This window comes from Trichosurus vulpecula, chromosome 6 (genome assembly GCF_011100635.1).
Source record: "Trichosurus vulpecula isolate mTriVul1 chromosome 6, mTriVul1.pri, whole genome shotgun sequence".
In the NCBI taxonomy this organism is placed as follows: Eukaryota; Metazoa; Chordata; class Mammalia; order Diprotodontia; family Phalangeridae; genus Trichosurus; species Trichosurus vulpecula.
In genome coordinates this window covers 95,620,884-95,644,330 of record NC_050578.1, presented here as the reverse complement: position 1 = coordinate 95,644,330, position 23,447 = coordinate 95,620,884, and the positions used below count along the sequence as shown (strand labels likewise).

The 23,447-nt window shown below is 35.1% G+C and overlaps 1 protein-coding gene across 1 annotated transcript in view; it reads right to left on the bottom strand.

The window, feature by feature from the left end:
* PDGFC (platelet derived growth factor C) overlaps nucleotides 1–23,447 on the bottom strand; it is a 243,130-nt gene that overhangs the window by 100,586 nt on the left and 119,097 nt on the right. The window contains exon 2 of the mRNA XM_036762213.1: nucleotides 7,462–7,657. Within this exon, the coding sequence (XP_036618108.1) occupies nucleotides 7,462–7,657 (196 nt within the window). The remainder of the gene's footprint in view (nucleotides 1–7,461; nucleotides 7,658–23,447) is intronic.

Sequence of the window (23,447 nt, the reverse complement as noted above, 5' to 3'; positions counted from 1 at the left end):
ATGTATGTATGTGTATATATATATGTGTGTGTGTGTGTTTATGTGTGTGTGTATATATATATATATAGATATATATGTAAAAGAGAGAGCAGACACAGGGTGAGTTGAAGATGAAGGGAAGATATCTAAAAGAAATAAAATGAAATTAAGGGATGAGAGAGCAACATACTGAGAGAGGGAGATAGGGAAAGATAGAATGGGGTGGATTATCTCGCATAAAGGTGGCAAGAGGAAGCAGTTCTGTGGGAGGAGGGGAGAGGGCAGGTGAGGGGGGAATGAGTGAACCTTGCTCTCATCAGATTTGGCCTGAGGGGGAATACCATACATACTCAGTTGGGTATCTTACCCCACAGTTAAGAAGAGGGAGGAAGATAAAAAAAAATAAAAGGGGGGGATGATGGAAGGAAGGGCAGATGGGGGTGGAGGCAATCAAAACAAACACTTTGGAAAGAGGACAGGGTCAAGGGAGAAAATTCAATAAAGCGGGATGGGTTGGGAAGGAGCAAAATGTAGTTAGCCTTTCACAACATGAGTATTGTGGAAGGGTTATACATAATGATACATGTGTGGCCTAGGTTGAATTGCTCGACTTCTTAGGGAGGGTGGGTGGAAAGGGAAGAGGGGAGAGAATTTGGAACTCAAAGTTTTAAAATCAGATGTTCAAAAACAAAAAAAGTTTTTGTATGCAACTAAAAAATAAGATACACAGGCAATGGGGCGTAGAAATTTATCTTGCCCTACAAGAAAGGAAGCGAAAAGGGGATGAGAGGGGAGGGGGGTGATAGAGGGGAGGGCTGACTGGGGAACAGGGCAACCAGAATATATGCCATCTTGGAGTGGGGGGAAGGGTAGAAATGGGGAGAAAATTTGTAATTCAAACTGTTGTGAAAATCAATGCTGAAAACCAAATATGTTAATTAAATAAAATTTAAATTAAAAAATAAATAAATCATTTGTTTATTTACTTAACTAGACTGGATCTCTCTAACTTGCCAAGCCTGGAAAAACAGTGACCATCAAGGTCCAATTCCACTACTGATGAGTATGGGAACTTTGACCTGCTCCTTTTTCAATGATGCACCAGTTTACCTCCTCTTAGGCCACCTGGTAGACTCTTCCTTTAAACATTCCTAGAAGTTCCCCATACTGCCACTGGATTTAGCGCAGATACCCAATCATCTACAGCCCTAATGCAACTCAGAGCTCTTCTGTTCAAGCAACGTAACTTACCAATCTTCTCTCGCCAGTGGCAGGGGTTATAGGTAATACCATGCCTGCCTCTAATCACTTAGTTTGTTTTTTTTTACTTTGAAATCTTTAACACTATAAAACTAATGAAACAAAATGGAGTTTTGTTTTAAGGTGGATATCATCTTAAAGAAACAAATTCTGAGTTTGAATTCAATTAAAAGCAGACACACAACGGTTGGCTATAACAATCAAATTAGCAGGAAAACCACTTTTATAAAATAATGGATGAGGAGCAATTGAATTCCTTTGTTAAAACAAACTGCCATATTTGCCACAAAATTGAAGAGGAGAAGCACAACGTAGGGTCTAGAGGCCCATTAGAGTTAGGAAGACCCACATCCAGCATCTTTCTTCTACAAGTACCAGCTATGTTAACTATGGACACACCTGCTAACCTCTCACTGCCCCAAGCAATTCCCATAAGACTATAATTTACAGTTTAGTTGTTGACCTGCATTCCATGGAGTGAGCTTCCATGGCAAGAATTAGTAAAAGGCCTTATAAAGAAAAGAGTTTCTTACATTAGGGAAGTCACAGATATGGATTGGCCTTTGCCTGATTCAAACAATAAGAAATACAACAGTATCAATAAAAATGACAAACCTATAATATTAATTTCTTTTTCTACTTTCTTTGGAAAGCAAAGAATAAAAGTTTACACACACTAACTCACACACAAAGTCCTTTTCCAATACCTATATAAATACCTACATACCTCTTTTCTGGTAGGATTATTGGAAATATGTATTATATATATATAGGAGCATGTTAGTGAATTACTGGTAAATGATTATAACTACAAGTTGTTTTTGGTCACACAACCATTCTGAAATAGCTGAAGTGTACATTCAAATCAGAATGTAATAAACCATAAAAATATGCACTTTGCAAATTAATTAGTGCCAAATGTTAGAATTTTCTCTTATGTATTAAGAAAAATTAAGTAGGCATTCATTATGCATACAATATGTGTAGTGTATTGTCCTTTAAAAACATTTAATGTATTTATACTCCAAGATTTCTTTAAAAGCTTTAACTTTCTCCAAAAGACTCATGATGGAAAATACTATCCACATCCTGAGTAAGAACTGTGAAGTCTGAAGGCTGATTGAGGCACCTTTTTTGTTGTTTTTTTCTTTCTCTTGATTTTCCCCTTTTGTTCTGCTTCTTCTTTCACAACATGGCTCAGGTGGAACTATGCTTAATATGAATGTACATGTAGAGTCTATATCAGATTACACAATATCTTGGGTTGGGGGGGAGATGAGGGAGGGGGTGAAAACTTGGAACTCAAAATCTTTTAAAAGTGAATGTTGAATACTATCTTTACATGTAATTGGAAAAGATAAAATACTACTTAAAAAAGAAAGCTTTAACGTTCATCATCAGAATACGTTTTGCTAAAATGCATTATATATTTGAAATTTAAAGTGAGCACTTCCTCCCTAAACAGAGTGAAGATTCCTTCCTTACCTTCTAAAAACAAACAAAACCAAAAGCAACAACAACAAAAAAAAAACTTACAATGATTACGTAGCAGTATGCTTCAAAGCTATAAAGTGATACAACAGTAAATTAAACCTTTGGAACTAACTAATCTCATAAATTTCCCTTTATAACATAGCCTTATACTTAGTCCATGTATACTTTGGGGCTAGTTCCTGCACCTCGAATCGGAGGTGTCGGCTTCAGCAGAAGCAGCAGTAAATATTTATTAAGCACCGTGGGAAAGTACAAACACTGCAGCTCTTCTGCTGGCACATCCCTGGAGACACATGGCTAGCTCCCAATGTCCTACTTTGTTCTGTCTCGAGCCCCAGATGTTGACCTAATTACTTCCTTGGCTTCTGTTCCCACCTTTCTTTTGCCTGAGTCCCTCCACTTTACAGGAACACTGCAGAATAGCATTATGAGATAACAGCTCTAGTTCTGAAAGGTACCACAGAGTTAGCCTAACCCCTACATTTTAACAGATTAGAGAGCTGAGAACCCAAAGCTTAATTAACTTGCTCACAGGTGGTAAGCAACAGAGACAAGATCTGAAGCATGGATCTCTGACTCCAAAGTCAGTGCAGCTAGGTAGTACAGGGGAGAGACTACGAGACTCAGAGTCAGAAAACCTGAGTTTAAATCTTGGCTCAGATATTTATTAGCTGTGTGACCTTCAACAAGTCACTTCACTTCTCTCAGTCTCAGTTTTCTCATCTGAAAAATGAGAGTAAAGTAGCAACTATTTCAGAGGGTTGTTGTGACATCAAAGGAGATGTCATGTAAAATGCTTTGTAACCTTCAAGTGCTATATAAAATCTGGCTATTCTAATTTTTCTCACTGTACCATGCTCTCTCCCCAGTTGTAGAATTTTGGCTTTCAACTTCATCTTCTCCGCCCCATTTACAAACTTGGCAAACCGTTCTTTTTGAGAGTTTTTGAGCATATTACTGCTAGTCACTTCAGGGAAATGTAAAAATAAAAAGCCCAGGGGAATTACTAAGTTACCAGACTTCTTCAAAAGCTTATTAATGATGGTCAACAGAAGACCTCAATGAAATGAAAATGGATCGAGGCCCGGCTTTTCTTAGATCCTATGTTCTACTAGACTTATTTTTCCCACTTCTGTCTTTTGTTAATATGAAATGTATATTAATCTTCACATTCTCTCCATCTCAACCTCTCTTTTCTTCCTTTCTTGATCTCTGACATAAGTAATATCAGTTCATTAAATATATTCACCTCCTATGGGAGCAATCCTTTCTCACTGGTAAACAGAAGTATTAATTAAAGACAAACAATTTTACTGACGTTCCAGTATGCTTATATAAGAAAAGTATTTAACATCTCTAATGAAAACTAGGCTAGTATCTAGATCACTAGGTCCATGAACCCTTTCAAAAGACTCAGGATAAAAAATTATATTCACCTGCAGATAGAAAACTGATGAACTCGGAATGCAGACTGAAGCACATTTTTTTCTTTTTCTTTGTTTCTTTTATTTTCATAAGAATATATCTAATGTGGAAATATGTTTTGCAAGACTTCATATTTGCAATGGGCTTTGAATTTCTTGCCTTCTTAATGGATGGGGAAGGAAGTGGGGAAGAGAGAGTGAATCTGGATTTGAAAATAAAATAAACTGTATTTTTAAAATATTTTGAGAACTACTTCAATATAACGGGTTTCTTTTGTAATCCCATATACTTTATTATTAAAAACATTCAGAAAAGTGGTCCATAGGAGTCATTCTACTACCAAAGAGTTCCATGACTCAAAAAAGTGATGACAGCATTCTCTAGACATTTTTGTTTCACAAAGAAAGTGATAACATAAATTAGAATAGTAGAGCTGAGAGGGACTATGGTGTTCATTTACCCAAATCCTCTCCTTTTACAGATGAAGTAGGAGGTTGGAAGGACCTGACCTAAAGATGGTAGCAGTTTGGAATGGGGAAAGGTAATGATGGGGGAGACAGAGAGAGACAAAGAGAAGACACAGAAAGAAAGAGATATGCAGATTGAGAGAATGCATATACATATATATATACACATACACACATACATATATATATATGTATATATACACACAATAGAGAGAAAATACTATATACATATGTACCTGCCACATGTCAAATAACTTACACCACAAGTCAATATTATATATACATATGTACATATATGCCATAGATGTCAAATACCTTACACTATAAGACAATATTATATGTTGTATTGCCTTGTGGATATGTACCTATGTATGTACTGGAAAACATCAGGAGGAAAAGTTAATACTAGTTTTATAGAGGAGCAGCACCTTGGAGAAAGGATAGATGTTTAAGAAGTGGAGAAGAAAGGGAATGGAAAGTGTATTAATACTTCTTGTTTATCCACAACAAAACCAATGCTTTCATTATTACTACCCCACCACCAAATTAGAAATTAGAGCAAACTCCCCCTGTTCTGAATATCCCTTAGAGAAGCTGCCCAAGACTAGCAGGCAGGAGAACCTGATTTCTGATTCCAACTTTGTCACTAACTAATCTTGTGATTTTTGAGCCAATCTCTTCACTTTTTTTCTTATTATCTGAAAAATGAGGGGATTAGACTAAATGATCTCTAAGGTTCCTTTCAACTCTAAAAATATATAATTCTAGGTGGAAAAAAATCAAAAGTCATTGCAGATTTAGAGCTAGAAGAGACCTTATTTATCTATTAGTGCAGTTCTTTCACTTGGTGTGACTTGCCCAAGTCTTTCCTATATTAAGCAGAAAAATGCAGAAGGAGGACTCAGAATCCAGCATTCCAAGTTCAAATCTAGCTTAGAAATCTAGCCTCAGTGACAGGAAGAGCTTCAGAGCCCCTTGGGGGCAGGTAGGTGCTGGAATGGGTAGAACAACTGCCCATGAGTCAGAATGATCGAGCTCACAACTGCCTCAGACACAGTAACTCTGTGACCCTGGGGAAAGTCATGTAATTGATGTTAGCCTCAGTTTTCTCAATTGTAAGATAGGGATAATGATAGCGCTCACGTAGCAGGGTTGTTGTCAAAATCAAACAAGCTAATTTTTAAATTTCCTAGCACATTGTAGGTGTTTAATAAATGCTTGTTCCCTCCCCTCTCAAGTAGTGTCACCTCCTCATTTTACTGGTGAGGAACCAACGGGATGGAGGAGTTAGAAAGAGTGATAGATTTGAAATTCATCCATCCATTATCCATATGTACAAATACTGGCTCTGCCAATTAAAGGTATTACAGGTATCATTTAACCACTCTAGACCTCAGTTTCTTCATGTGTAAAAACAGAGTTTTGAATTAGGTGACCTTTAACATCCCTTCTAAACTTATGCTCTTATAATCCTGAAACTGACCCCAGGTTACCCAAGCATTAATCATTAGGTGTTGAAGTCAAGTCCCCTAACTCCACAGCCAGTGTTCTTTCCAATGTACCACACTCTAAACCACCATACAACATCTCAACTTATCTAAAAACTAAAGGACATTTACCCATGTAGATGTTTATTATTATCCATTATGACGGGAACAAGTTTGGTAAAAATAGAAACATTTAAAAATAATTTACAGGGAAATAAAAGGCCTTTCAAGTTTTGTTTCTACTTAGATATCTACAAGGGAAAAAAAAATCAAGTATATGTTTTATAAAAGCTAAAGTTAAATATGTTCATGATAAACAAATGCCAGTGAAGTGAAAACTTCAGAGAAAGAATGACCACCCAACCTGGATTGCTGCATTCCCGTGTAAAATATGTGGGGCAATATTTGTGTGGCATCTGGTAAGTAGGTGGTCTGCTAATGGGAAATGTTCCAGCTGACATAATGTTCACAAGTACATTTGGGAGAGTTAGAAAAATGAAATCCCGCCCAGAAAAGCACAATTATGTCCACATGCCTCATTCTATACTATTCAACTCAATAAGCAATTATTCAGCACCTATATAACATGCAAGCCAAAAAGACATTTTTTATGAAATAAAATATTTCATTGTTTGTAGCCAGAAAGACAGGGTGGACAGATATATAAATGCTATAGCAGAGGACAGATACTATCCCCCTTCTATACTATTCAATTCAATATGCAATTATTAAGCACCTGTTATATGCAAGTCAAAAATCCTTCCTTTTATGAAATAAAATATTTCTTTGTTTGTAGCCAGAAAGATGTTGGGGCAGCTAGGTGGCATAGTGGATAGAGTGTCGGGTCAACAGTCAGGAAGACTCATCTTCAATTCAATTCAAATCAAGCCTCCAACACTTATCTGTGTGACCCTGGGCAAGATGCTTAACAGTGTTTGGCCTCAGTTCTTCATCTATAAAACAGGCTGGAGAAGGAAATGGCAAACCACTCCAGTATCTTTGCCACTAAAACCCCAAATGGAGTCATGAACGGTTGGACATGACTGAAATGACTGAACAACAAACGCCAGAAAGATAGGTCAGGACAGAAAGATAAATATTCTGTCTGAAAATAGATATGTGTACATATGGATGGCTAAACAGCTCACTTTCCCTCTCTTTCCTTTTTTGTCTTTTTAAATGGAAGCTCCAAACATAGCTTTGAACATGGGTGTGCATGTCTTATGTCAACAGAAAAGCATACCAGGACAATGTTGTCATTCATAAATATAACATCAAAATTAAGGCCTATTATAGCAAGTCATCAAAGCTGTTTCAATTGTTTTTGAATTTTAAACTTGATAACTTACTTGCATATGTCATCTTCTGGGTCTTCCAGCCCAAATCTTTCATCAAAAGTTAGTTGTATCCACATGTTTTCTTCTGCTGTTACTAATCTCCATACCAGAACTGTATTTCTTGGGTAGGTATGAGGGAACTTGGGGCTGTGAATACTTCCATTTGTGGTCACTGTAATAATCCTCTCATGCTGGGGATCTTGTACTCCTAAAGTAAATATACACACACAAAGACACATTCAGTAGACTGATCCAAATTTCTAGGGGATAGTATATAATTTAATTTTTGCTGTTTGACTTGGGTCCAACTCATAGCTTTGCCACTCATTACCTGGATAAGTCCCTTTTCCCTTCTCTAGGACTCCATTTCCTTAGCTATAGTTGGAAGTGGTTGGGCTAGATGACCTCTAAAATCCCTTCCAAATCTTAATGTAGTAGGCCATGACTCACTGTCATACAACATCACCAGAAGAATATTGTCAAAAATAGAAGACTCGGTAGTTTAACAGCCCTCTAACTATTTGAAGACATTATTCATTTTTTATATAGTAGAAATAGATTTTTCAACTGGTATAGTAAAATACAATTACAACTCAAAGGCAGGCACTGTATGTTAATTTTTTGATCCAGACATGATTTCATCAGTATTGGATTTCCAGTATTTTATATCCCTCAACTTATTCGTAATTCATAGTCTTAGAGAGATACCTGGGTCTCTAAGAATTTAAATGACTAACGCACAATCACACAGCTACTGTGACAGAGAGGGGGCTTGAGCCCAGATTTCCCTGTTTCCAAGTCTTGTTCTCTATCCCTACAGTACCCTTCCTCTGGAAACTTCATTGAAATATACTCAAGAAATATTAATTGATTCTATTAAACTTTTATTTCACTTAGCCTTAGATATGGCTTAAAAACTCAAATTGAATAGAAATATACTTATATATTTAAATATAGACAAATAAAAAAGACAAACATATTTAGCTGGATATAGATGAGAGAGGTGTTTATATTTACTTTGAGAGGCAAATGAACTTATTTTCCTATTCCTCTATTACTCATCAAACAAGAACTATTTTTTTTTAAACTCTTAAGGACTCACTTTAGAATCATTGAATCTAAAACCATAATTTCTGGGATTTATCAAATACATAATAATTACACAAAATATATAAGGGAATGGACATCAGAAGCCATTTAGTCTACCACCACACCCTCATTTTGCAAATGGAGAGACTAAGACCAGTTAAGTAATTTGCCCCAAATCACACAGGCTGAAACCATCAAAAATAGGATTTGAATCCAGATCTTCTAAATAAAGGGCCAGCAATCTTTTCTAGGTATGTAATGGTAATTAAGGTGGGACTTTTTTTTTTTTTTACTGTTTTCTCTTTTAGAATGCTAAAGTAATTAATTACCTTTGATTAACTCTTACTCACTGTGAAGCCCCAGGTCCACACCCTTTTGCTAACTAAGTGTTAAAAAAGTGTCCCACACTTTTTTGCTAAGTAGGCTCTGAGCCCTCAGGGCCCTGAACAGGGCATATAAACTCAGAAGTTAGCATTTTGTTTGGGGCTCTCACTCACTGGAAGAGTGTCCTGTGATTTGACCAGACAAGACTCTGGAATCTCCTGGCTTTGAACACCCAGATGTTGGTGCCTCTCTCTCTGGTAACAATATAATTCTTTCATCAGCCAGCTAGAAGCCTGTCTGTTGTTAACTGTATTTGCTCTGAAGTTCAGGGTGCTGACCTTTCCCCCTGAACTAAATGAATGATATATGTATGTTTGATAAAAGTGAGATTGTAAACCCCTTAAAGTTGCTTTCCTTAGAAAAGCAGATCAAAGAACCTGTGCTAGCAGCCCTCCTGTGTGCTGGCATTATTGGTCTTACGCCCCAACAGTAGCTATTAGCAGCATTGTTGTTACAAGGTAGATGACAAGGTTTTTATTTTGCAGGCCTGCTACAGAAGATGTAATATTTTATACGTATTAAAATGTGCCCATGTACAATGCACATACATACACACAAAGATACACACACTCACCTCCTTCCCTACCCCCAGTTTTGTACACATATACTTGTATGGTATAATTGGATCCTGAAATACAAATACAACAAACTTAGTATGGACCACAGGGTTTGCAAATATTATCAATACCTTTATTCATATTAAAAATAAAATTTTTAATCTGAAATGTGGGGATCTAGCATTTAAGACTATCAAAAGGCTGGACTTCTTATGCTTCTTGGTACCAAGTCATAAAGACCACATGCACATAGGGATGCATGGGAGTGTACATTTGTGTGTTTCTAACTTCTTCTTCGTCTTTTCCTTTCTCTCTCATACGACTGTCTCCCCTTTCATCCAATCAGATTAATTCCTTCTGTTTCCCCATTTCCTTTCCTGAAGCACGTCCCTCCTTGCATTCAAGTAAAAGGTTTTCTCTATCCATCCTGATTAAAACAAGTTTCTGATTCCACCTTTCTTTTTTCTGACCAATATTTCAGTAAAATAACCAGGTTTTGAGTTTGAAGTTACCATTAGGTGATATTTCTGACTACTGCTGACATTAACAGCCTCCCAAGTCTTAGCTGGAATATGCTAGAGTGGGAAGCAAGGCTGCACTAAGAAACTTCTTGAACTTTAGGCAGCTTAAATTTGCATCGATATTGTATCTCATTTTTTTTTCTAGAGCATCTTTGTACACTGCTAGGGTTGGGTGAATCATTCCTGAAACTAAAGGGGAGAAAAAAGAAAGCAAAAGATACACTATTACTTTTGATTTAATAAATATTGATTATTTACAATAAAGCCTGTGAAATATTGGATTTTGTGGGGGAAGGGAGTATGTTTCTCAAACTATTTTATATATAATTAATTGGAAGGACTATTCAGTTTACAATAAACATTAAAGTTATAGCATTGTTAGTATAAAATTCCTAAATATCGCAAAGCTAAAAGTTCAACGCAAATAATTGAACTTTATTCTCCTTATAACCTAAGGCACTCAATGGCAGTAACTTGGGTAAATTCTAGGTCATATTAATTCCTTCTAGATATTGGTTTTTGAGGTATTATTGATAATGATCTATTGACTAATCAGGTATCATTAAAGAATCCAAATAAATTATTAAAAGAATATTATACGAAAATTTAAGAGAACTAAATTCTTCCAAGCTTATTGATATGTGGTCACAACTTCTCAGACTTCAGTTTTCTCAACTATGAAATGAAAGATTAGGCTAAGTGATATCTAATCTTTTGTGCTCTAAAAAACTCTAGATTCCATGATATTGCTACCTGAGTCTAAATAATACCTGAAAGAATAAATATAACTATTAATTTATTACCAAGGAAGAACTCAAACATAAAGAAAATAAAATTAGAACAACTCCCAGTCTTCTTCTCCCATCCCCCAAAAGAAAATATATTAAGATAAAGGGCATCATAAGCACTTGAACTTAAACAATGAATCTGTCTCATCTCAAAAAGCCTTCTTGCAGAATGAGATATATCCCACCCCCATCCCCATATCACTAATAAAATCAAATTACTGGAGAAATTTAGCATTATGGAAAATATTGCTGTGGAACACCTATTCCAATAGTCTAACTATTTCAGAAAGTAATGTATGACAAAGGCTAAAGCAAACAAAAGAAACTAATGAACTGTTTTTTTTAGGACAAGTGCCCCTCCTACTTGCCCCAGGACGATTTTATGTGATTTCATATTTAAGCTTTTGCTTGCCTGTTATAATCAATATCTAAATGCCTATGGCTCTCTATTTACAAACACAGAAAGGTTTACTCTTTCACCTACAGTTTAGTAAATTGCAGTGTTATTAAAGGCTCTCAATTCTATTTTTATATCTTGAGTTAAAGGTTGATGGCTGGAATGCATATACTTAAATTGTGTATACTATATTCCTTTTCTTTCTAATTCTGAATCCATTAGACTGTAATTAAACATAATTTAAAGGCTGAAAATCTAAGTCTTATTTGTGGTAAAGGAATTGTAAATGTTCTCTAAAGTTGAATTGCTGCTCACAAAAGATTCATGCAAAATGTTCTGTGGGTTTTGCCAGGACATACATATGATTTACAGATGACTGTCAAAGTCTTGTGTGTAACCCAAACAACTAGGGACACAATAAAAAAAGTGAGGGGGGAGGCAAAATGGCACAAAGGTCAATAGTATATTGGACCAAATTGGGATCTTTTACTTTTTTTTTAAATTAACTTAAGCACCAACTTTTTAAAGTTATAACTGAACTTCTGGAGAAAAGGACATATCTGTGAATTATTTAACTATTCAAAAAGTACCAAAAAGTACCAGTGTGTTAAAACAGGTCATGTTTTTGCTAGTTGGCTCATTATGTAATCTTATCCCATAGAGGTTTCTTCAGTCTATGCCACACTGGTTAAAATACACACATGCACACACATTTAGCATGACAAACTGAAATACATACTCTAAAATGTTTTCTTCCTTCAATGTACCATTTATATTGTCTATATTGTCTGGTTTCTAGAAAATGAGAAGAAAATAAGGGACTAGATAGAGGAAGTATTAGTGAACAGTGAAATGCCCAAAAAAGCAGGCAATCAGAAAGGAGGAAGAAAAGGGATTAGAACTTCAATGTGAGTTAATAGTGACAGGAGCAAGAGATCACATGATCATTACTGGTTGCCTAAGGAAAAGGAGGGTAGAGGCTCACCCTCTCTGCCCTCTCCAAGTACACTTGCAGTCTTGGCTTCAGTTCTGAGTACTATTATCTTAGGAAGATTATTGACAAATGCGTGTCCAGTGAAAAGTGACCAGGATGGCAAAAGCCCTTAAGTCTATTCAACATGAGGACCATTTAAAGGGAATGAGAACATGTGGTCTGGAGAAAGGATGGCCAGCTAAAATGCCACTTTCTGTGAGAAGCTTTTCCCAATCCTCCTTAATGCACACACAGAGTTCAATAGGGGAGACAGCACATGCGAACAACTATATACAAAAAAGATGCACTGCTCTTTTCTCTTCCTTTTCCTCCTCCTCCTCCTCATCTCCTCCTCTCTCCTCTCTCTCTCTCTCTCTCTCTCTCTCTCTCTCTCTCTCTCTCTCTCTCTCTCTCACCCCCCTCCCACCCTGCCCCAATTTTATTTATACATGGTTGTTTGCATGTTGTCTCCCTTATTAGACTGTGAACTCTTTGAGGGCAGGGACTATTTTTGCTTGACATACAGAAGATGCTTAATAAATGCTTGACTGAATGACTTTTGGTGAACATGATACTTGTCACCTTTATGGGTGTCATATAAGAAGAAAATTATGCTGGTTCCTGGTTCCAGAAGGAAGAACTAGGAACAAAAAAAGGTGGAAATTGCAATTTTTTACAACTTTTTGTATGGGGAAAAACACAACACAACACAACTTTCTAACACAGTGATCCAAAAGTGGAGCAGGCACCTACATAAATGGTAGAGGTCTTCAGACACAATTTGGATTGCATCCCTTTTTAGGGACTGTTTGTGTTGAACTAGATCATGGCTGATGTCCCTCCCTGAGAGTAAATTCTGTGAATCTACAATACTGACTAAATCAGTGGGTTCACTCTCCCTGAAATTAGATAACCACTTATTAGGGATGTTGCAGACAAGATTCCTTCTCAGGGATGACCTGGATTGGATGATTGATAAAGATCTTCCAACTCTGACCTTTTGTGATTCTATAACTCACAAATTTGGTTATATTTACTATTAATATAAATAACACTTCTTTTTTATATGATACAACTTCTAAATTACCAATGTGAAATACCATTTAACTAGGAAACAAATCACCACAATATGCATGGATAGTTTTAATTTTAATTAAAAATTTATTTCTGAATTTTGTTGTAGGGAAGACGTTGAAACAAAGTGGGCATTAATTAGGTGGGCAAACAAAATGGAGAACTGTTGCAAGGATCAAAAAATATCATGCATGTAAAAATGCTTTGCAGTTGTAAACTGCTATAAAACCCAAGTCTTTGTTGATAATATATTTTACTGAGAAGGTAAGTAGGGGATAAAAAGGCATGGGATAGTGGATAAATCACTAGACTTGGGGTTAAGAAGCCCATTCTCAACTGATGACTCACTCTTACAGCTGTGTGACCCTTGCCAAGTTATTTAAACTCTGTCAGCCTCAGTTTCCTCCTCTATAAAATGGGGATAATGCAAAGTGGGGATAGTAGCACTTAGTCCATAGGGCTTGGGGATCAAATGAGAAAATATATTTTAAGAAGGATTAGTAAGCTGAAAACCACAATTCCAAAGGTTAAGGATATATATATATATATATACATACATACATATATATACATACATACATACATATATATATGTATGTATATATATGTATATATATGTATGTATATGTATGTATATATATGTATATATATGTATGTATGTATGTATATACACATACATATATATGTGTGTGTGTGTATATATGTATACACACACACACACACACATATATATATATATACCTTCAGAATGCCTATAAGAGTAATTATAGCTACTTAGCAGGGGTTAAAAATTCTCGGCTAAGCAGATCATTTTTCCAATAGCAATTCTTCTCACTGTCTAGTGCGGCATAAAATTCTATTACATGTATAATACATGTACCTCTGACATATATTATTAAAAGTAGCAGAATCAGGATGACTTGGTAATGATACACACTTTAGAATTTTCCTTCTCCCTCATTTCACTGAAGCCTGGGATCACAGATTTAGAACTGGAAAAGATCTTACAGCTCATCCAATCTTTTTTTTTAATGGGTAAGAAAACTGAGGTAGAAATTTCTTCCCTAGAAAGTTTAAGAAAATTTCCCAAAATTACATGAATAGTAAGTGGAAAATTGAGAACTGAACTCAAATCTGACTCCAAACTCTGGCCAATGAACTTTCTTTTCTGTCTAATTCCCCTAACTTAAATTCACTATCTCACTTAATGGTGTCACAGGAATTTACAAATGATTTTGGTTGAAAGCATCAAGCATTATTTTTTAAAATAGCACAATTATCCTAAAACACGAAATATCCATTCTAAAACCTTTCCAATTTTAAATCCCTTATTTTAATAGTATTTTAGTCACTTTACCACACTTAAAAGCTAGGGCAATGGGGGAAAACAAAAAACAAACAAAAACAAGCAAACAAACAAAAACACACTAGGAAAAGGGATACTTGACTCTTGGCTTCCAGTCCTGTTTCTGAGTTTAACTCATTGAATGACCTGAGGAAATCCATTTGATAAACTCTTTATGTCTTAGTTTTCTTATCTGTAAAATGGTAATAATATATCTGACCAATCTGCTTTACAGTCTTGGTCCTGACACTAAGTGAAGTGGGATGCAGAACGTTATCACTGCCCCACACCCAACCCCCATATCATTATTTGTCATCATAGTAAACAATGCAGAATTTTTCATATAGAAAAAGAAAGCTAAATTGTTATAGATTAACCTAAAAAGATGATTTCCAGTTTTGTTTTGTTTTACAGAACGATTTTATTTTCCCTTGGCGAAAGTTCATTTAAAATGATAATAAAGCAAGATGTTTTTAGTCCTCCTCTGACAGTGGGTAAGACTGTTTATGGGCATGTCTAGGCATGTCTGGGCAAGGTCTCAGTAAAAGCTGAGACTAGCAATGAAGGAATACCAATAAAACACTTTTGGTGCTGAAAATACCACCAGAACATAGCAAAGCATAAAAACACTGCCAAGATTTGGTTAATTATGCCTTAAGGGAACCATACAACAATGTTATATAATTTCATCCTTTGGTTATTTGGCAAAACCATTTTTAAACTATGATTTGCCATTGCTGGGAATGAATTATGCCTGAGAAATGAACATAATTTTTTTTTTATTTTAAGGTGACACAAACAACTTAACTCTCAATGTATAAATCATAGAAGATGTCTCCAAGTTTAAGAATTCTAAGTTTAAAATTGAATGATTCCAAGGAAGGCGCAGTTGCAAACAGACACAACAGTTTACATATATTGCTACTACTATTTTAAATTACTTACACATGTGCCTTGCATTAGAAACAACTGAAATTTCCAAATAAAAACTTAGGAAAAGAAAAGCGAGAATGCTTATTCATATTACAAAAGAATTCTTCTATTTGAAAAATTTACCATTGTTTCCTTCAATTTTGTAATTCTCTCACATTTAAGATATGATCTAATTCACAAAGCAATGTGAATATACATATTTTTCAAAACACAATTGTAGAAGAAACATTAATTTGTGGCAAATTATCAATTTTACATAAAGAACAGCTTATAATTACAAAATTTTTAAATATATTATGAAACTAACAATTATTTAATGAGAAAAGAATTTAGTTTCAAATAGTATTTCACCTCTTTTTATGGATGCCCATTTTAAAATTATATTTACCAGTTTTCAAAAGAGAATCTTTTGACTTAATTTGCAATAATTCACATTCTTCTAACTCTTAAATATCCCAGGAATTCCAAACATCATTGATAGTGTGTACCTCCTTCTTAAGACTCAACCAACTTGAAAGTCCAAATACAATGCTAACATATCTATTAAGAGGCTTAAATGTCTAGTCAATAAAAAAGCCCAAAGAAGTTCACTCAAGATTAATCTAAATTCTATACTTTCTGTAGAAGAATTCAAGGTTCTCCATCCCTTTCATGACTAATTAAAATTCTTTAAAGACAAAAGCTTGAAGTCTAATAATTTAGTGGATGCGTATATATGTACATATGCGTACCTATGAATGTGTAAATATAGAGACCCACAATTGTTTTATAATAGTCATCATTACATTTAGCACATAGTATTAATGAAAAATTAAAACAGCCTTGTTTGTTTAGCCACCATTTTTAGACTTGTACACATACCTTCAAAGTACATATATAATAAGTTGCAGAGAACGAGGCAACAAAGTATCATGGGTGAAGGGCTGGCCTTATGAGTCAGGAAGACATGGTTTTTGAGTTTAACTCTGACACATAATGTCTCAGAACCCAAAGGGTAATCTCTAAAAACTGTAAATTATAGTTGGTTCTCACGAACATTTGAAGAGGGAAGTTTCCACACTCAGAGTTCCTAACACCAATGAAATAACAGAGTCAAACCTCAAAGCTAAAATAATCTGCAATAAGTACATGTGAATGACATATTAAATGAGCAAAGACACAGCAAAATGAACATTACAGAAACCAAGAAATAATTTATATGTGTCTTCTAAAGGCAATATAGAGTCATGGACAGACCTCTGGCCGTGTAGATAGGAAGACCTGGGTTTAAGTACTGACTGTGGCACACATTGGCTGTATGATGCTGGGCAAGTCACTTAAACTATCAGTGCCTTAAGCAACTCTCTAAGAATATAAATTGTACACAAGGTGCCAGTATATACTGATAGTAGGCAGTTTCCTTATCTACCAGTTCCATATACCAATGAAATCTCAGCTATAGTACCTATCATCATGTCCTTATAAAAAGCTAATATTGTTTAAACTATGTTCTTCAGCTCCACCCTTAAACTTCCCCATTCCATTTTTCTGTTAAGAATCATGGATGCTCACAACTTCTCTGAGCAAGCAACCCTCTCTGACTGTAACTTGCAAAGCAGGTGTAAATCTTCACCTGGTAAAAGGAATTTCCTCAACTGATGTTGTTTATACCTATGAAATCATAGTTCAGTACAAAACAAAATAAAAAGAAACATTAGCCCCATCACTCGTTAATTCCCACAGAATGCTTTGTTTTTCACATAACTTGAATTTCTGTAGCAATACTGCACACGCTTGAAATGTAGACATAGGATCTTTCTTAAGATTACTCTTCCTCAGAAAACTATGACATCAGACTAGTAACTCACAAGTTTCTGGTATAATAATAATAACATAATGGCTAGCATTCACATGGTGCCTACCATGTGCAATATAGTGCCTATCACGCAGGCAATATCCATTACATGATCTGTTCCCACTCTACATCTAAGAATATATAAAATGCATATATGAAGTTTCTTAAAAAAATAAAAGTATTAATAAACATTTGATTTTTTTAATAAAACAAGATTATGATAGGAACCTGGTTGATTTTCTCAAAATAAAGGCAATTGTATAGTCCACTAGACCAATATGCAGCATGAAGTTGTTGTTATGAGGCTTGGTTTGGTTTTGCTTCAGCACATATTGTTTTAACTACCTGTATGATTGCTAATGAAACTGAGAAAGAGAAAACACATGGACAGTACAAGTCTGTTTCTTTTTAGAAATAGAATGAATCATGTCCCACATTAGGAATTCTCAGCAGCCACCAGGTTGAAGTCAATAGTCAAAGTATAAAACAAAAGGAGGGGATAAATAGAGTCTTTTGAGGCAAGAGAGTTTCAAGTTGAAGATCTGGTTGGCAATATAGATTAAGCCTGAAATAACCTGAGGATTCAAGGGGAGCTCCAATTCTAGGAATGAAGCTTCCCCCCACAGTACAGTTTTCTTATTCATTTTTGGAAAAACAGTTTCTCATTTGCATTTTGTAGAAAGTAGTTCCTGCAGCGACAGAAGCTCTGGATATCCGTCTTTTATGGTATTTGAATTGCTTATATGAATATAATCTAGTCTTGCTAGATTGCTACAGATCAGCAAATGGACTAAGGAGCCAAAAACATGACCCCTCCATGAACTGGAAAAGGCCATTAACATAGTTCTCATCCTTAAAATCTTTTGTCAGAAAAATTACATTTTGTTGTTCAGACAGCTATACCCATCTAGGAATGGGTCTAGTCTTTCCCTGAGATACAGAAGATGGAATGTTATCCTTGTATAGACACAGACTATGTCGAAGAAAGTTACAACTGTTCATGATTTTGTTTTGGTATTTTTATATAAACAACCAAAATGTTATCATCTGACAAGTACATAGCCAATCACTTGGCACTTACTGCTATTCCCTAAAAATAGCCTGGGCACTCTGAAGCGAGGTTGATAAACTATAGAATCTTATACCTAGGCTTGCAGAGGCAGTTTTAGAGAGATGGATTAATTGCAAATTCTTTAGCATATTTTTATATTGAAGAAGGCAAAGCTCCATTATGTAGTAGATCATCAGTTGTATTTCTTTTTTGGCTAATCAAAACTGATTTCATGTTTTTACATTCATTCATATTAAAGTTAATCAGTATCACTAATAAAGATCTCACACAAAGATACATGTATATCTTAAATATACTATGCTTGCTTATTTAGCATACATATTTGTCAAGAAACCACTCATCCTGAGTTGACTCTACATATGAATTATTTTGAAAAATGAAACAAGTGCATCATCAAAAGGAAATCTGGGGCCCAAAGACCAGAAAGCAAGACTAAAAAGCAAATAGGAGTATACCACTCTTCTTTAAAATGACAAAATTTTGGAATTCTCGAAATCATTAATCAAAAGCATTTACAAGAAAAAGGCAAATTATTTTGAAAAAAGTCAGAATTTTAGCTATCCTAATGAACACAGTATAAATTATTGATGTAATAAATGAATGTTGCATTGAATTAATACTTGATTGGAAAAAAAATTGAAAGCACAGTGTGTAAAAAAAAGACTGAATTACATTAGGAATTTATTCAAGTTCACCCTTCTCAACTTCATTAAAGGTCTTGTCAAACTGACATACCCTTTTTTTTAAAAAATTCACATACTAACTTTAATAGAAAATGAATGTTGTATTTCTATGTAAAGAGGGGTGCCTTTATACCATGAGTTATGTGAAGGTGCAATTTTTTTAAATCAGATTTTATATTTCAAAATAATTTTAAAGACTTTGCTTACCTTTTAAATGTTCTTTCTTCTATTTTCTATGCCAGTCCAGATGCTTGGATATAGTTCCTCCCTGCCAGTAGATGGAGATAGTACAATTGAGACTTTTGGTGACCCCAAATCCTAGTTTAGGTGGTTCAGAATCCTCATTTCAGACTTTGAAGAAGCCAATTGGAATTATTTAAAAGACATGAAAAATTGCATAAAAATTGATTAACTGAATCAAATTTACCTTATCATTTTTTTGGCTAATCATTTAGGGAGGGGGGATTCTTGGCTGGCATAGAAAAAAAATCAAGAAAGAGCATTAGCTTGTAGGATATGTTCCCTTGACTCTTCAGTCTTCCCAGATTCTTGTTCCTCCCAACTCCCCAACCATCTTGTACTAAAATAGTACTTAAACAAAAGGTGAGATGGTGGCTAAACTTTTTTTTTCTATTTTAGCAGACAGTTGTATGTCATTTTTTGTAGTTCTGTGATGTTCTCAGTTGTGTTCCATATTCAAGCAGGGAAAAAAAAAAACTAGTTTCTTCTTCCAACTAGTAATTCAAAGGGGCTCTGGAGACTTCTAGAACTCAATTTTCATGGATATCTCTGGCTTTTCAAACCCACATCATTTCATCATTCTTCAAAAACCTATGGTCTCCACAGGCATACAAAGCAGAAGTTCAGAAAGTCCATGCCTATCCATTTTACTAAAAGGGAAATGGATCTTCTGAAGATAGTATAATCCCAGCTATTCTGGTGCTAACAAAGGTGAATATGAACAGTGTGCCAAGTCAAGAGCGCTGACATTTTCTTCGTTGAAGAATTATTCACTTCCGGCCAATTTATTTTACACTGACATTAGTCTGATTAGCACAAATAGACACCTCAGCTGTTTTTGATGAAGGAAAAATTCATAAAATACAACACTTTTTAAAAATAATTCCTCTTTCTGACATTTTCCAAAACTTTAAGGGCACTTGGGTAAATAATTGATAATGTTGATGACAATATGAACACTCAGTATTGATTCAAAGGCTGATGAATTTATGTACTTGTGGTTGCAAAACTTTTTAGTCAAATAATATGAGTTTTTTACTTCAGAAAAAGTTAAGTATTCAAATTTTAAATCAATATGCATTTTACATGTAAATACCAATCTCCTGTCCTCCTCAGCACATAAATTTGCATTTTAAATTGTCTTATATTTATGGCCCCAAATCTCTTGATGTTAACATGGCCATGTGATGGAAAAGCAAATTTTAAACACAGAACCAAACAAGAAGAAAATACATTTTGTTCAAGAAATTACTATGATTGAAATGGTAAAGTAAAATTAAACTTTTATTTGAATATTTTATATTTTATTAGAATATATGCTATCCATCCTATCAGCAGGTCTTACAAGATGGAAGTCACAGATAATTCTGGCTTAGGTAATTTATCATCTAACATCTCAGCACCAGCCCTGGAGTTGGGAGGGCCTGAGGTGAAATCCAGCCTCAGACTCTTACTAGCTGTGTGACCTGGGGCAAGTCACTTAACATCAATTGCCTTCCCCCCAAAAAAGAAATCATCTAATCATTTAATTTCTCATGTTTTCCTCTTTTTGCAGTCTATAATTACCTTAATATTTCACTATACTATTCCTTACAAACAATTTTGTTTTTGTTTGTTTCTCTTTGAACCCTACCTAGGATGTTGACCTGCATATGTGCGCACTTCCTACATCATTTGTTTAATTTATTGATTTAATTTAACTCAAGGATCAATGTGGGCCCTCCTTCCATTAAGGAATATTTCACTTTTAATAAATGTTCTTTAAGAGTTGCTTCAGTTAAAAATCTTGTAACATTGAGGATAATCTAATAATGATTCTTGAATGACAAACTGTCTCTAAATGGACCCATAATTGAAGGCCATTCTAAGAGAATTCTCACAGATCCTACCAAGATATCACAAGGGCAATTTATTTTTTGGTGATTATATCTTGTAAGCTATGAGGTAAATACCTAATTAGTATCTTAAAGTCAAACAATCTTCATACTTCTTAAACTACCAATAAACCTTCCTTTGTTGCTTATTCTTTAATAGCACAACACCAGGGTATTCTTAGGCTCCTCAAACCCCCTTACAATAGGTTTGCTGACAGGGATTCTAGAAACTCTAAGACCCATTAGGAAACTTCTCGGGTTGCCTAGATTGCTTTGAATTTGTGAGCATCTTGCCTACTCCCACTGCTATGTTGCTCAAAGGAACGGATGACAAGCAGGGTCAAAGTCAACTATGTTTGTACTTGCTTGATGTAACTTGCTGATTTGGATAAACCTCCTAAAAAGTTGTTAAGTCTATATAAATTTGTGGAAAACTGGAGACTGAGATATCTTATGATTCTTTTAAGTGACTGAAGATGACTTCCCTTTCAAAATCAGTGAAAGGGAAAGAGCCATTAAAGTGCTCAAAAAAGATGCCAGGTTTATGAGGTGATATTTTCAAGGAGCAACCTTGATTTGGTGGACCCAAAGGGTGATACTTGGACTGATTCCTAGAAAACATCTACTATTTGAAGGTCATTGCTTCAAATTGACTTAATTAGGGATATTTCTGTAACATGAAAATAGGCTTCAGCCTCCTGCAGAATCCTAAAATTTATTTCTGTGTCATATGGGCACCATTAACTCTTAAACCTGGGACAGAAATGATTGCAATATATTGCTTGAGAACTCTATAATAAAGCTTCAGGCAACCTTCAAATTGCCTGTGAGCAACATCAAGTTCTGGGAGAGGAATCCTCCTCCTTGTTTCTTTTGTGATCAAAAGCCAGTTATTAAAAAAACAAACAAATTTAAGAACAAAACAAAACTCCCTCTCAGCATCTGCTTTACACAGACATACTGATTTTGGTCAGTCTAGTTCCTTGTTGACAAGTGAGTGTACAAGAGACCTTTCTTTCACAATAAGATGGTTGAATGTAGAATTGTTTTGGTAAAACATTTGGAAGTTTTGTGGCTGGGCTAAATAGTGGGTAAAAGTGAAAATGTTTTCCCAGGATAGAAAAATAAAAAAACAAAACACACACACACACACACACATACACACATACACACACACATACAGAACTAGGATGCATGCATTTCCAAACACATGTAAGCTTGTGAATAGGTGAATCTCCTTTCCTTAATACATTCCCCAATGCTTTTCTACTCTAGCCCTCCAATCTGCAAATAACCATTTGTCTCTTTAAACAACATATTCCTTGATGCTTTAACATTTTGGGAGACTTTTAATGAAAAGAAAAGCAAAAGGTAGTCTGTACAGCTTACAGAAGAACTGTATCCGCAAAGTACAAAACAGCAAGGGTATCAACCATAACAAATTGTCACAAATGGAGAAAATATAGTAAGGTAAAGAATAGGACATAGTTCTATTGGAATATTTTGAGACACATGCTTATCAATCTGTTTTGTTTTGTTCTGAGTACAGATGTATTATTTCATCTGTGTAGGAAACTTCTAAACTGGCAGTTCCTTTCACTGATGAAGCCTGACAACTCTACAATTTATAGTCTTAGTTGCAGGGGCACTGAGGAGTTACTGACTGGTCCAAAGTCACATAGCTGGCAGTGTTGGAGGCAGAGCCTGAACTCAGTTCTTATCTAACACCAAAGTTAATCCTCCATGCATTACATGTCACGCTGTCTCTCACCCATTGTTCTAATTGGTCAAAATAGCATCTATGATACTCTATTCTTTAGTAATGATTTCTATTTTTAAAAGAATACTTCAGAAATTTTCTTTCTACTTTAGGCCAATAAAGCAAGAGTTTAAAGAAAGGTCCTCAAGTACTTAAATAATTTTCTCTTATAAAGCAGACAATACTGAGCTAAAGCACTGATAAGCAAAGTCAGAAACCACTGTTTCAACCAAGGTACCCTTTTGATAGATACATGGAAACCATAGAACAAAGAATTATATTAATTTATAGCCACAATTTGGGGAAAAAAGGAATTCATGACATAAAAGTAAGCCATGGCATGGATTAGAGCATCCTATCTGTGACAAATGCAGGGCTGATTGCCACAGATTCAGAAAGCTTTTTGTATGTGGGAGCACTGACCCTTTTCATACATATTTGCCAGCTTAAATACAGAAAGCAATGTGCAAGCCAT